Source organism: Lipophrys pholis (assembly GCF_963383615.2).
Source record: "Lipophrys pholis genome assembly, chromosome: 21".
Lineage (NCBI taxonomy): Eukaryota > Metazoa > Chordata > Actinopteri > Blenniiformes > Blenniidae > Lipophrys > Lipophrys pholis.
The window spans coordinates 8,755,124-8,771,526 of NC_137649.1; the positions used below are offsets into that span (position 1 = coordinate 8,755,124).

At 39.7% G+C, this 16,403-nt stretch overlaps 1 protein-coding gene across 1 annotated transcript; it reads right to left on the minus strand.

Annotated features, from left to right (window-relative positions):
- Positions 1-113: 113 nt before the first annotated feature.
- On the minus strand, positions 114-8,352 carry LOC308126644 (N-lysine methyltransferase SMYD2-B-like). Its single transcript, XM_080491178.1, has 12 exons — positions 8,112-8,352; positions 6,868-6,931; positions 5,780-5,890; positions 5,633-5,693; positions 5,191-5,315; positions 4,930-4,997; positions 4,039-4,141; positions 3,159-3,269; positions 2,794-2,914; positions 2,417-2,591; positions 1,615-1,723; positions 114-1,492 (listed from the first exon to the last, which is right to left on the minus strand). The coding sequence occupies exons 1-12, from the start codon at positions 8,279-8,281 to the stop codon at positions 1,412-1,414; spliced, it is 1,299 nt and encodes a 432-aa protein (XP_080347304.1). The 5' UTR covers positions 8,282-8,352; the 3' UTR covers positions 114-1,411.
- Positions 8,353-16,403: the final 8,051 nt, after the last annotated feature.

A 16,403-nucleotide genomic window follows, 5' to 3' on the forward strand; every position in this document is an offset into this window, starting at 1 on the left:
TATGCCTTCACTTTGTTCTCTCGAGATCTCTGCTTGAATTTGATGATTTTTGTTTGTTTGTTTGTACCTCCAAAGATGAAATCTTTAAATCAGTATTTTTTTTTTTTTTTCTTAAGGGAAAAATGTCAACATGTTAGATCTTTAATCGAGCTCTCAGGTGGGGATTCAACAGGAGAACGCTGATGAGGTTTATTTCTAAAGGACAGAAGCAACAGAGTTTTACTTTCTTTTCTTTTTTTGTTGTAAGCAGTCTGGTGCAGATCCACTCGCCTGCTTGTGATGCCACCTTCCTGGATCCTGTTACATTCTTTGACATGTTACTTCAAATATACATTTCTACTTTGCTCAATCAAAATGTCAAACATATTCAACATAAATGTGTACATACAAGGCATGTGAAAAAAACATGGCTACAAGTTTTATATATTTTCTTTCCTTGACTTGGTACCCTTAAAATACCGCAACTTAATAAACTATGCATGCTTTTTTTTTTTTTTTTTTATATTTCAATGTATATATTCTCAGATAACTATAAGCTTTATGCTTTCTTTACATGTAAGTGTTTTGTTGCACTTATTTTCTTTCTCTGACAGTATTTTCTCACACAGCATTCCACTGTTTGTGTATATTTAATTCTTCCCCTTATGTTTTTTTTTTTTTTTTTTTTTTGCCAAAACACCCAAAACACCTTTCAAAGAATGTGTACATATTTTTTGTAAATGCATTTCAGTGCATGAAGTCTTTTGTTTTCTCTCCCCTGACATGTATGAAGCTGTTGTACTTGCTTATTATGCAATAAAGCCTTATTTTCTTTAAAACTCCGGCCTCGGGATAATTGAGTTACAAAATTGGTATCGCATGGAATTGAGAAGGTTTTCACTCACGGTATTGGAGATCCTAATTGGTATAGAGCCGTAACAAAAGGTGGCGATTCAAACAGCGGCCTGCCCGTCCATTGTGACACCCGCAGCAGCTTTAACAGGCACCCTCGTGGCGAGGCAGCTGTCCATCCTCCCTGTCAGGAACCTACTTGCAAAGACGCCCTGCGCAAACATTTGTAAACAACTCGACTGATGGATTACACAGGCCAGCTGACACGTCAAGCACTTCTAAAAATCACAAACTGATTCAAATTGTTCACGAGCCTCCCGAACAAGCTTGTGGTTAAGATGATCATAAAAGAATGACTGGTTTAAAAAAAAAAAAAAAAAAAAAGAAGCAAATTCCTTGTACATCACACTGGTGTAAAAACAAAAAGAAAGTTATTTTTACAAACCTCGGCACATAAACCAAGAATGCTCTTCAGCTTCACTTCAGGACTAAACAAGAAAAGGTGTCCTCCGCGCTATAAACTTCTTAATCGGGAGTGTATGCAGTCCCGTCGGGATGAGCAGTGTTTTTTTGTTGGGCTTCATTTTTGCTTGATTTCCTTTTGCAGTTCTTCAAGGTAGAAATGATCCTTGCCGTGAGCCACTTGCATTATAGACATTGCCTATGTGCACACAAGCAAAAATACTTGAGAACATTTCAGATCATGTAAACATGTGTCCTGTCTGAGCACTAAGTACAATGTTTTTTTTATTTCAGTGTCATGTGAAAGTAAATCATGGAAACCTTCTTGAGAGCACTGATGCCCGCCGAGCGCTTCTCCAGGTTCATGTACAGTCTGCCCAGCTTCAGGTACATTGAAGACACATTCAAGGAGTAAGGTGGGTACAGCTGGCTGCGTTGGACAGAGATTACACAGACTTAATTCTCTCAAATAACGTATGATATCACAACATAGCCAAACATATAGCATTTTAAACCCTTTGTTATCCCTTTTCTTCACATTTCTTTCAAGATACAACTAATACATGAAAGGCATCAATATAGTAAATAATTGTTTTAGAAACTGAGAGGAGTTATGAAAGTACACACTAGTGCTTTATATTACCTTAACTTGTGTTTACCCAAAAGCATCTCCTCGGAGTGCACCAGTACATTAAACCTACAGTATACCCAATTAGTCAGTCATACGGAGAGGACTGTCATTAGAATAACACATTAAATTGCACAATGCGCTCAATAGTGTATAAGATTTGGTACCAAAACCATTTGCAACAATTGACTTTTATTTTATTTGAGAACTTTTTTTGTTTTTGCCAGAAAAGGTCAAATACATCAGATTTTTATCTGTTTTCATTGTAGGTAAATGCTATGAGATTGTGTGTATATTAAATTGAAAAAACGATCTAGTATAATTCAAAAACACGGCTGGATTATAATGTTTATATTGTCATTGGTGTCCCTGAAAAGGTTAAACAAGAAACCCTAAACCACCTATGTGATGCTAAAACTGTTTCCTTTTCATTTCACTTCATCTGATCCGAGAAAATGTATAAAACTTGTGTGTTTTCATAATGTTTCTCGGTACCTGTAAGGTTTGATGATCTTCTCCCCATAACTGACGGCAAGATCTCCGTCCTGCAGGTAGAGACAGACCCCCATGGCCTGGTACATCATGTGGAGCATGTACACATTGGAATCTGCAAAGACGCTTCCCATCTGCTCCAGGCTCTGTTCACACATCTCCAGCAGCTCACCGGGAGGTACACACACAGAGTTAAGGCCGCACCGATACGAGGTGTGTGTTAAAATAACATCCTGAACTGTTTGCAGTCTGTTTGCTTCAGAAACAATAAACTAACACAGAAGTCTTTGATAATTATTCTGTCGGTTCCTGTTCTTAAAGATAAGTGAGGATGAACCGCACATTACAGGAGGTACGAGGGATTCACTGGAAAAGGATATTTTTGATATGTTTGCAGGCTCTGAACTCTCTGATAGTTTGCCTGGCGTAGCGCGTCATGTTGCTGATGACGTCCGGCTCAATGGGGTCACTCCGCTTGCGCACTTTTAACTTGATTTGATCCTACAGAGAGGGGAAAGGAGACACAGGGGAAAACTGAGCGACAAGAAAGGAGAAGCGATTATTACACAGAAACCTGTCCTAGATTCCTTTTTTGCTCTCGTTTAATGCCTCAGCTTAAAAATCCAAATTGTGTGTTAGGTTGGGTACCTAAAATGTTAAAATATCTCCTTGCCACAGTATATAACTTGAGGGATATAGTATTTCTCAAAGCCCAATAAAAACAAAACAGATAATTGGTACTCACTTTTGACTTGGATTTACACTCTTTGCAATTGCAGGTGAAGAAATAAGACTCTCTGAGCCGGTTATTGCGGTCCTCAGTTGGATAGAGGAGGTCTATGTAACTGATGAGCACCTAGAAGTAGAAATCACACACAAAGAAATTCATATTAAAGCTTTCTGGTAGGAAATCAATCTCTCATTTTCTCCGTCATGCCTTCAAGCTTTCTTTCTTTACATTCCAGTCACACTGTACCAGGGTCCACTTCCATCCACTCAAGGCATTTCTATTTTTTTTGCCTCATTCCGACCTGCAGCGACGTTTGCCCGACTTATCGAGCTGGATGTTATGTGGCCATCGTGACGAGGGGAAAGGTGAAATTATGTGGCATCCAGTTATAAAGTGAGACACACACTTGGTGTGCTTGGCCTTGATACACTCAGATGTTGCTCCAGGGATTGAAGGATCATTCAAAATAGATAAACAAGAAGCTAAATTATTTTGACTATTTAATGTTTTATTTTGGAGAGTTTTACCACCGGATGCCCTTCCTGACACACCCAGGGCAGTTGGTTGTTCCGGGTTTCACAGCAGTGACCAGTCTGCAGGGGAATTCAGTTACAAGCTCCCGACTCCGGCCTCCAATCCCTCTTTCCCCACTGCTGCATATGTTTTTAAAAAGACTGAACACTTGATATCTGTCGTTCTCTCTCACTGTTATGTCAGACTGATCACATCAGAAGGGAGCCGAATGTGATTACAACAGGTTTCACTATTTGTCCAAACAAAGCAGGTCCCTCCTACACACATGCTTTAAATAACATTTAAAAAAAAAAGAAGCAAAAAAACAAAACAAGTGAACAAGATCCAACCCCCTCTAATGGCAGCTGTCTCTTTTCCTCACTTCATCTCCAGGTTTCATGTCCCGCACAGCTCGAACCTCGGCCGAAGTCCCGTTATATGTGACTATGACGCTGGGGAGACAGCTGTGGTTTATTAGTGCCACACTGCAGGGAGAGAGAGAGAGAGAGAGAGAGAGAGAGAGCAGTCCTCTTTACCTTCCCCTTTCTCAATCTGAGTCAGACAGGCAGTAGCGAGCTCCATCACTGCTCACAATAATAACAAAACTTGTATTAGCAGCATGCACTGACTTCATTCAAAGGGCACTCTGGAAATATGTTTGTGACCTTGTTTTTACCTGGGTGGCAGACTGGGAATAGCTCGACAAAGAGCTGAGAGGGCAAATTCATTTTCACACAGCCATTTGTAAAACTGGATAGCCCTGGTATGGCAGGCAGCTGATTCTCTACCACTAAATGAAATACTGTCTTCTCGACCTAATAGTCAGGACCTTTAACCCTAACCCTAACTGTTACATGTTACTCTGAACACCAACTTTTAAAGCACAAACCAATGCTGCTAACTGCTATAAAGTTCCTGTTTGGATTTAATTTGTCTGTCTTTGTCGAGAATGTTTTTCATAGAACAATAAATAAAATCTTTCTTAGTATTCTTACAAGGACTAGTTGTTAAAAACCATCAAGAGATTTTAACAACTAGTCATAGTAAGAATACTAAGAAATGTATGCCTAAACTAAATGCACAGGTGTTAAAATAAGCACATAGATGAGAAATAAACACACTGACACGCTGAACACCATATAATCAAATGGGGATGAGTGTAAAGAGTAGAGTGCACTGTGAAGTATAGAGTACCTTGCTGTATTCCTCGTGCTTCTCCAAGCATCTCATAAATTGTGCTCATGTGGGTGCATGTGTGAATTTTCCTTCTTACTCTGGGTAGACGGCAGTACCCATGTGGGACAGTTCGTCATCCTCTATTGTGAAACCATTACAGGCGACCTGTTGAATCAGGCACACGTGAGAGTCAGACGTATAGGGAAGATTTGTGTGTGTGTGTGTGTGTGTGTGTGTGTGTGTGTGTGTGTGTGCGTGTGTGTGTGTGTGTGTGTGTGTGTGTGTGTGTGTGTGTGTGTGTGTGTGTGTGTGTGTGTGTGTGTGTGTGTGTGTGTGTGTGTGTGTGTGAGAGAAATACCTGGGAGAGGAGAATTTGCAGTTCTTTGTGCTCGGGCAACTCCAAATGCTTGGAGTAAAAGCGATATAGTGCAGCAATATCTCCCTCTCTTATCTGTTTCTGCTCATTATCTTCATCCTCCACATCTGTTACAAACAAAACGGAGGTGCATTAGGATTTGATTCGGTTATTCAAGTGTTAGTCTTCCTTGACATTGTAACCAGAGTAAGATGCAGTTTATTGCTTGGCGTGGAGATTGTTGTTATCGTGCTTAAGGTGAAAGATAAACTACAAGCTTTCTTCGCACAAGTAGCAAGAAATAAAAAGTTCCTGTTTACCAATCAAAGACTTTGTCTGTCTGTTTACCAAGTGGAGATCATCTACGTGATATCAACGTACTGCAGCTGTGGCTGTGGGATCTTAACATGCGTGCAGTACAGACCCTGAAGACGTGATTACGCACGTGACTGCATCTCCCCTACGAGCAGGATCCTCTCAGAGGCACAGCTTTCTTTCTGCATCTTCTGCAGAAAAGAAATGCGCGATGAAATGAAATGACCTTGCACACAGAGAAACACTGTGTGTACACGCGTTTCATTTCCTGTCCGACCTTCTTGGCGAGGATCCGGGCCACCAGGCGGGTCATGTCAGACGGGCACCAGTTGTCTCCAAAGGCAATCATTGCAGAACACTCTAGTTTGTGCATGACCCAGTCCGCTTTCTACACGCACACACACACACATACATTAATACTACAATGGAGATATGTGTCTCCATCTCTTCGGTCTATTGGCAGTCTATTTCCCAGGACAACAGAAGGCCAAACAGTTGGCGAGTCTGAAAGGGCACCACCAGCTGAAGCGTTAGGCAGCATGGAGGAGTGTCCACACCGAGTTAATCTGAGGCAACACTCGCTTGTTTACCGCCTCGAGATGCAAATCAGTCCCTTCCTTGAATCATTTAAACTTATGAAGAATATTTTTCAGTGGGCAATTTAAAAGGACAGACTTATTATCTATAATAGACAAAAAAAAAAAATGTTGTTCAATTTAAAACCTTAACACAGGGGTCTCAATCGCAAATGAGCTGAGGTCCGCTCACTGTGCTCGAGTAGTATAAAAAAAAAAAAAAAAGTGTTTTTTCCCCAAACATTAGAAAATGACAAACAGTTGGTGATGATCTTTTCCGTAATTGGTAAATATCTCCCTGAAACATGTCATTGAACTCACAAATAAAGAAACTGGTATCTTTTCGTGGCCAGACACCAAACAGCACTATGTGCTCATCTTTTTATTGGAAACAGGATTTTTAAGACAATATTTTCTCCTTATGCTATTTCTTCTTCTGCAGTTGATGAGTGTTTTCACATGTTATTGGCATTTTTTAAGAGGCTTGGAGTTTTGCACAAGAAATTGCTATGTTAATCATTGTGTGTGTGTATAATGTAAATCCTATCAGTCTCATCTCCCCGAACATTTAACAGCACATTTCTGTGCAGTAACATGAGGCTCAACTTATTATCTGTCTCTTAAGAGTTAACATATAGTCAACATATATGATTTGTACTCATAATTAATCAGTTCATGCACTAGTATACATGCAGCTGCTGTTGAAAAAGAAATTATCAGCAGAGATCCTCACAATAATGTTTACTTCCTGTGAGTTTGTTTTTTCTCTTCCTGCCTGTGGGGATCATACCTGACACTTCACATTGCAGTAGAATGCTTTCTTGCACTTCCCACATCTTGCCAAACCCTCCTTCCTGTAAACGACACAAAGTCAGTTATTGTAAAAAACTTTCCTAACAAACCTTCACTCATACTAGTACGATTGACACCTACGGACAGAGAGAACAATGCTCGTCCGTATTTATTGTGAGTACACAAGCATGAAGAAATCTGAAGGGATGAAAACGTATCTGCATATGGTAGTGTAAGGTCTGCATACAGACATTTAAACATCCAGGTTCATAATGGGATGCAGAAACAGCAGTTGCTCGAGGCCTGCTGTAACTGATAGCAATGAAGGGCTTCGAAACATTCTGTGGTATTAATAGAGCTGACCTTATGAGAGACCAGCTGTCTTTCGAACTAAGCGAAACAGTAAAGTCCAACAGTATGTTTCTGAGACCCGTCATTAGTTTTTATCACATTACGATCAAATCAAACTGAGTGGTCGCTGTAAGTGGCGGCATAACATGACAGGTGATTAACCAGCATATTGAATGCGCCACTGCCACCCTGACAGATACCACAATAATAAATCCAGCATCTTGAAGAGTGAGCACTGGTGTCTGTGAAGGTGGGAAGGTATCCAAAGACAGCACACAGTTGTTATTTCAGGGTGACACTTTGGTGTCATCTTATCCAGCTTTGGGTCGAATACATTTAATAATGCCTCATTTTAATCATAAAAGATATCTGGTAGTGAATCCATTTAAAACACAACCAGAAAAATTACTTTTTCAAGTGATTCTTAGTTCATTTGTTCATTGGAGACATATTGGATTACGAAATAGGCCTCTGAGATCTCTTGGGGCTGTCAAGGATAACTTACAAAAAAATAAGGCATATCACAAATAAGGTGACCTCAGTATAAATTATCCATGAGACCCTCACAGCTCCCTCCCAAGTTGGTGTGACTTGAGTGCTGGCCACTTTTTAAACTGCAGCTATGAGTGAATGGAGAAGACATCTCAGACAAACCTCAGCAAACGTGTGTCCGAGTTGAACTCATGCACGTGGAGCTACAGACAACTCTCCTCAGGATTACTACAAATCTGGTTTAATAAATAAAGGATCATATTTGAAAGAAATGGCTTTGGATTCATATTTCTGTACCTTCAAAATAAAAAAGCATGGGAAATGATCACATGAGGCTGGATATTGAAACACACCAAGTCAACGTGCGCCAGTGACCGTGCGTAAAGAGCGCACGTTTACCTGGTGAAGCAGTTCTCGCAGTAGCAGCCGCGCTCCTTCACCGACAGCACGTAGGAGTACGCCGGGCAGGACAACAGCAGCTCCCCGACTTTAAACGACCTGGTAACGCGGAGACCTCGTCCCTTTTCAGGACTGTCGAACCTCTCCAGTCCCTGGATGCTTCCCGTCATTGCTCCTGCTTCACCGGGCCGCCAAGAGCGAAAGAGTCCGAGGACGGAGAGGAGAAGTGGGATGTGGCCGCACAAGTGTTTAGTGTCTGGGCGTCAACTTTCCATTAATAGTCCACAGCAGCACCCCAAGCTACAGGAAGGTGGGCACTGATATTATTTTTCATTTCTTCAAACGGAAGGTAAATCCATCAAAAGCACCCAAAGTGTCTGAGACTTTTACACCTGGTCAAATATGTTCAGTGAAATGGGTTATATGGCGGGTTCTAATAGCAACACCCACAAATTCAGTTTGTTTCATTCAGTAGATTCCTCTTGAGTGGGTCAGACTGGTTCAATAGCCCTATAATAATCTTTAATCTTAAACTTTAAAGTTTTTCTTTATTGTGGTGCAAAGTATACGTAATAAAAATGCCTATATTTTCACAAATTCAAACAATTACCGTACTGCAATCTCATTATTAAGCCAACTTTAATGGGACCTTCTAGCGCAAAATACAGTGAAGCATTCAAACGTTTGTTCTATACCTGTTTGCTATTCTTAGGAAATTAGTAAATATTTTCATTGAACTTTTGTATAACTTTACATGTTATGCATTCACATGGCTCTATGGTCAGTTCTACACCTTAAAGTACTTAGCTCTATGCAGAACAACAGTACAGTATACTCCGGTTGAACCTTTCTATAGATCTGTTTTTAACATGGTGAAATAGAGACTCACACCACAATGGTGGCGTTCCCCTTAAACATCTAGACATTTTATTTTTCATTAAGTGTGACCACAAGCTACATTCATGATGCATAACCAGTTTAGGTGCCTTGAAAACTATTTATGTCCACATTTTGTTACATTACACCCACAAACTTGGATGCCATTCATTAAGATTGTATATGATAGAACAACATGAAATAGAGTGTAAACACTGACCATAACGTCCCCACCAAGAGGCATGGTGGAGGCAGCATCATGCTGCAGAGAAGCTGGTCAAAGTTAATAAGAGGATGGGAGAAGATGAGAGGCAGGACAACAACCTGAAACATACAACCACAAATACAACCGGATGGTATCAATCAAAGCATGATCATGTGTTGGAATAACTCAGTCCAAGTCCAGACCGAAATCTCAGTGGAAATCTGTGGCAGGACCTTAAGGTTGATTTTCACAGATGTTCTCACTGAATTTGAACTATTTTCCAAAGAATAATATGAATATTAACAATATTTGAGCCTCTAATGGTAGACACATATTGTAAAAAAAACTGGTAACTGGAATTGCTGCTAAAGGACCACAAAATATAGACTGAGAAGACAGAAATACAAATGCACGCCACACTTTTTTATTTTATATAGAATTCTGAAAACTGGTATGATTGATTTTTCAACACACTGTAGTTCCATAACATTCTAAGCTTTGATATGAATGATTTAAAATTTTAGATCTGTCAATTGTTTGAGAAATAATGACGCTTTTGGGAAAACTCTCCTCTAAAATAGTCATATTTCCAATAATAATTGTAACTGTAAATGTTACAGCAGGTAAGTTGTCCAGAGTTTACCTCGCCTTTGCCCATAGTGAGCTGGAATCAGCTTCAGTCCCGTCTGGACCTAAATTGGATAAAGCTGCTTAAGAGTTATACAGATTGAAAGATGGATCAAGGGCCGACACGTGGAAGAAATTAAAATCATTTTAAATTAACTGGTTACAATAATATTGAAAATACAACCATAGCAAATGTTTTGAACATCACAAACACTTGGATGTAAAGAAAGATGAACTTAAAATGCATTAAGGGCAGTTTTTAAAAACACCACATCACATTATGTTGTTTATGTTCATTGCAGGTTGGAAGAACTTCTGCAATTCTACATTTCTAGCTGCCGACTGGCTTTATCATCCAACACGGACGATCAGTTTGAGACAGGTAAGGCAGAATCTCACCTCTGTCCACATGGCAGAGCATCAAGGAAAGTACAAAACAAATATCAATAAAACCACTGCAAATGTTTTCTTTCATTCCAGTCAGCTTTCACAATCAAACTGGTCGTATCTGCATATCCCCTGTTCAAATAGCGAGGAGACTCACCAGAAGAACTCAACCTGACCCCAGATTGCACAATTCCCACGCAGACAGCTCTGAGCTTGTAAATCAGGAGCATTTAGTTTGTCACAAATATGTTTATAGACACCTTTCATATAAGTACTCACTTTTCAAAGAAACATTGTTGTATTTTGTGTGTGTTGATAAAACCCGACGTCAAGAGGAAGCAAGTGAATCGACCTCTTTGCTTTGGGCACCGGTTTTTTTTCACAGTGTTCAAAGATTTGATGGAAGATGTTACGAAATATGTTCTTTATTGAGTTTCCCTTTTTTTTTTTTTTTTAAAGAGACAGGGAACCTTAACTCAGCCTCATGACTGAGTCTGATAGGAAATACAGTGCCAACAGAATTTTGACAGACACAAAATTGTTTTTTTTTACTTTTTGCATCGTCCATGTTTAGGAATTTAAGAGGATGTAATGTCTCCTCTTTGATCATCCCTGCAACTTTTATAATCAAAAGAGCCATTTTCACAATTTTCCACCAAATAAAACTTGTCTTGAGCCGCAAAACATGCTAATGATCTGAAATAAAGAAAAAAAACTAGAAGAATAGCTATACCTACGAAAAACATGGTTGCATTAATTATTATATTTTTAACTGTTGTGTACCTGAGTATCCTGAGCATGAGATATAAATTAAAGATAGGTGAAGGCTGTTTTAAGTCCTGTTTGATTTACTTTTGGGATCATATTCCATCAGATTTTCTTCATGGACAGACATGAGGTTATCACCTCAAATATGAGGAACTTTAATCAAATAACGATTAGATTTTGTAATGAAAACGCTGAAGGTCCCCTCTGATAGTGTTGCAGTACTTCTGCCGCAGTTCAATAAGGCCATCTGGTGGTAAAGGCTTTAAACGGTTGACGCTCGCTCTGAGGTGCAGGATAAAACTAATTATTCAGCTGTCTTTTGATTCATCAATGAAGTCATACAACATAAATTCTTTTCTTTTGGAAATTTCAACAGCACTGATTCTAATCACTCAATGCTCCATGTATGATGTAGAATCAATGATAAGAGTTGTGAGGTTGTTAGAAAGACCCCTCAGGTTGTAACCCGGAGTGTGGTTTTGTCACATTGTGCCATCATGTGGGTATTTACTGTAAGTGCATCCGTTCCAGGCCTCCTTCATGCAGGGTCACATTTCACAAGTCACCTTAGGCACTGACAGTTTATTATAATATCGGTTCACGTTGCCGAGCGAGCTCCTGTGGGGCGACTCCTGATCTCCCCTCGCAGATGTGTGCAGCGACGGCTCGGATCTTGAGTAAATTGAAATATTTTATAATCAATTGTGGAAACGCGTCACACATAAATTCACACGCACGCACACGGACGCACGGAAGCACGGAAGCACAAAACACTGTAAAGATTTGCCCCCTCATCTGTATCGGAAGGCTTTATCCAACCTTGCCCTAGTTTACCCCGATTTATTATAATTCCATTTTTCCAGTCTTTCAATCTAAAGATTTGTTCCTCCTCGTTTTTTAATAATGTGCAAGCAAGGCAGACATGTCCCTGGGAGATTATGTGGTAGTCTCTGGCGTCTCGTCTTGATTACATCAGAGGAACCTGATTTGATTTGGAAGAAACCCTCTTGTTGCGGCGCGCGATCTCTTTAGACCTCCCTGTTGTGCTGATTTCTTGCTTTGTCACAGGGGATGATCTTGATGAATATGATCTGAAAAGAGAGGGAGGCAGCGAGGGATTAGGTGAAAGGATTATAATTTCCAGTGATGAGAAATAATAAGAAACAATAAATCCTAAGTAGATTTAGTTCTCAAGAAAACCCTGTTAGGCTAAATCAAAAGGTAAGAGGCAGGACAGCGGCCTTTGACCTGACCTGTTTGCTCTGAGATGCAGTCAATTCTTGTTTTTGTCTCACAAATTTACTAAAACTTAACTGATGATCAAGACACTGATTTAAACCTGAACGTATGCCATGTTTACTTTTTGTACGGGCAGAGTTTTAATCATGTTAAGAACAGATGAAAGAGATTTCCTGTCATAGAAAAATGATAATGTAATACAGCCAGTCTGCAGGATGAAGCCCAATGCTTCATTTCATGGGTTTTCTTTTGGTCCTCAAGTAAAAATATATACTCAGTTTGACCTACTCAGCTCTAAAATAATGAAGCTGCTGCTTTTCTTTGTCGTATGCACATAAGCACTTATTTTCATTAGGGTTGAAAACAAGAAATATATATATTAAAAGAATGTTTCATTAAGAATATATTGACAGGATATGAACATGTCAAGTGCAAAAGATGCAATAAACGACACCAATGAACCTCATTCAAATACTAGTGTGGTTGATATAGTTTGTGTGCAGCTCACACACCTTATAAACATATGAGAAAAACTACGGTGGTCAAGAGACGAGCAAGAGGCTCTGGAGTAAATCTGTGGTTCATTCGTCTATTCTGGCTCCTGAAGGATTCTATTGTTGCTGTTTAACCAATTCTGTGGAAGACGACAAACTCCTGGAGTAGAAACTGGTTTTGAACTAATGAAATCACAGAATACTGCTAGAAATATTCTATTTTATGTCTATTGATATTAAAACTTGTATAAGAAAACCAATATTTATTTATTTTTACCATGTCAACACCATGTCAAATTATATCAGATTATATAGATTATTAGCAGATTACAATTCATGAATTCTTTGTGCTTGGATTTTTAATGTATTTTAAAATCAATGATAATAAAATAAAATGAAATGGAACTTTTTTCGGAGTTCATTTAAATGCTTTTTTTTTTTTATTCCCTTAATTATCATTATAACCCCTCTGGATAATATTTTGGCAGTGTAGTACAAAACAACAAACAAAAGCTTGATGTTACATAATAGTATATTAGTGTATGGTGCGACTGAATGTTGGCCTGTACGTTAATTTAACATTGTTATGTGCAAATTTTTATATTATTTCTTTTCTTCAAAGTCTCCTTGATAGGTTAAGAAAATAAAACAAACAAAACAAAAACATTACAATTCTATATGTTTGGAATACAACGCTTAAAACGCGTGACACATTCACATATAGAGACTTTGCAGACTTGAGCTGAGTTGTTCCTGATGTTAACTCATTCGTGGTCGGCAGTGTCTGCTCCTGTATTTCAATCAGCTTAAGTTGAAGAAAAAATCCAGAGCGATCACTGTAACCAGAACTTTTGCCATCTCAAAAATCTATCGCCACATTGTCAGAGAGCTTGTTCCCCTATCCAGTCTTTGACGATGAGACTCTATGGGCTGTGACCTCAAAAGACACGATATGTATAACGTACGGCCACGCTGCTGATGGATATATGGAGTACATTGGAGACCTCATAAAACAGCAGCTGCTAATGCCTCTGTGCTATGAGGTCGTCGACGAGGGTTGAGTGTGAAATCCAGTGTGGTTAAAGACCTTTCCCACTTTTGGTCTTGTCGTTGCCGTGGACCGCCGCCTCCTCACCTCGTATTCATGACCTTGTCATCGCAAGCTGTTCCCATCCTGCTGCGCTAAGTAGGGGTCAACAGCAGGACACGGCCTCGGAGCTGGACAGTGCCGCGTGTTTGCATCAAGAGAAGAGAGTGGGGACAGTGTTTCAGGAGTGGATAAATGCCAAGACCCTTATGTAATTGTCCTTATATCCCTCCTGAGGGGAACTGAGGCAATATAAAGTAATTCCACATTCTTCCTGTTGAACTCAGTGACTGAAGCAGTGTCATCCCGCCTCGCCCCTCGTCAGCCTGTTAGGGAGCCAAGCCTTAAGCCTTAACCCCCCCCCCTTGTCTCCACTCCTGACTTGGGGGAATGCAATGCCTGCCTGCCTACTCGGTCGTCTTAGCCCTGTGGGCTTTGCAGGCGCGGAGCCTCGTCTCCCACTGTTTATTCATGTGTCTTTGCTTTGGCTCGGGCCCTGTGCTGTAGGCCACCGTGGGCTGAGTGGGGTCCGCTGCCCTGTGTCACCCACCTAAGCTCTGCTTTCACTGGAGGGCTTAGCGCCTCACCCCCGCGGCTGCTTTATGAGCAGACAGCTGGGCTAATCTGTCTCCCTCTTCCCGTCGCTGTCTTCCTCTTTCTTTCTTCTTCTGTCTTGCTTTGTGGCTCCTTTTGGCTCCTTTTGGTCGTCTGTTGTCTAATTTAGTCTCACGCCTTTCAAACACACTGACACTGTTTTTGTTTCTAAACACGCGTGTACGCGCGCGCACACACACACACACGCGTACACACTCAGATTTAACATTTGCTGACACAACATTTCTTATGAGTTTTTTTTTTTTTTTGCACTGTGCACCTGCTGCACTGCCACACCTGTGGCTGGGTGACCTAAACTGATCCCAGACCAGTGTCTCGTCGATCTCCATTACAAGTCGTAACCTCTGAGTTTAAGGAATTTAAAGACCCTGAACTTGAACAAATACTGTATATCTTTCATTTGCATACAAACGGCAAATTGTACATTATGAAGTTAGGAGAACAAAAACAAATTGCTCTGGCAATATGTTTAGCATAGCTTAATGATTCTTAAAATGTTTTAAGTGTACAAATATGATTATAGCTTTTTACAAATTCAAATTTGTAGATTTCAAACTTAAATATTATTGAATTTGTATTCTAACATGTTATTCATGGTTTCCTCAACTTGTTCTATCTATCCACCTGTTTTATAAACTCACCGTCCCACAGTTTAGTAGATTCACCTGTTCAACTATCCATTAAGGCAAATAGCCAATCGGCCGATCACATGTTAGCACCGCAATGTGTTTAGGGAAGAAACATGATTGACGTTATCAAGAACATGTAATAGTTGTTGGTACCAGATAAGGTGGTCTGACCAACTCAAAAACTGCTGATCTAACGGCACAACAAACTCTTGAGTTTGTAGAAAATAGTCAGAAAAAGACCGAATATCCAGTTCTTAATGCTAAAATACCTTGTTGATGCCACAGGTCAGATGACAGAGCAGATGGGTTCAAGACGATAAAAGGCAACAGCATTTCAAATAACAACTTATTACATCCAAAGTGTGCAGACGATGGTCTCTGACCACACAACATGTGGAACCTTTGACATGATGGGAAACGGCAGCAGAAGACCACAGCGGGTGAAACTCCTGTCAGACCAGACCAGGAAACTGAGGTTATAGTTCACTATTGGCTCGGCAAAAGAATAAATGTTTCCCGGTCTGAATATTTATTTCTGCTGCAACATTCGTGTGAGAATTTGTCATAATTTTCTGAAAACAAAAGGTCAAGGTCGGTCGTTGCAATGCTTGTCTAACGAAGTAGCTGGTGATTGTATATTTCACTTAGTATTGATAGTTTAGTTATTGTAGCTGTCATGTCACATGCATGGTTTACTTGTTTTTTTTGTTTTTTTTACTGTATCAATGTTGTTACTGTTTGTTAGCCTTTAATTCTACTATTACTAAATTACTACTTAATTGTATTACTCAGTCCCTGGTGGGACATGTTGAACTCTGCACAAACAATGTCATTGAAGAAAAACAAAACAAACAAGGAATTCTTGATTTGTGATTAAAATGGAGATATTTTTTCATGTCTTGGGAAAAATGTTTCTTGGGATGTGGAAAAATAGAAATTATTAGGAAAAAATATGCAATTATTAAATCAAGAAAGAAAACCCCTCACTATTCATTGATATATATTCATTTTCACATCTAGACAGCCATAGACTTGACTGTGTTTTATCGGGTGATCCTCTTTGTTGTGGTTTTCTGTTTAATGTTACTGCTACTAATTACTCATTTGTGATTGTTAATGTTTGACAGGGATATATCACCATTTATATTCAGAATAATTCCTTGTCGTTGAATATTCTCTAAGGTGGCGCCGATAAAGTGTCTAAATGAACTTGACTTTAGTTTAACCTGTTGTCATCAACTGTTACAGTCATTTCTCCACATTACAGAAAGTACATCAACTCTGCTTTTCTCGCATCAATTCTCCCTCCCTCTCTCTCTCTTTCTCTCTCCTCCATTCTTCTCCCCTCTTCCTCTTCTTCTCCTT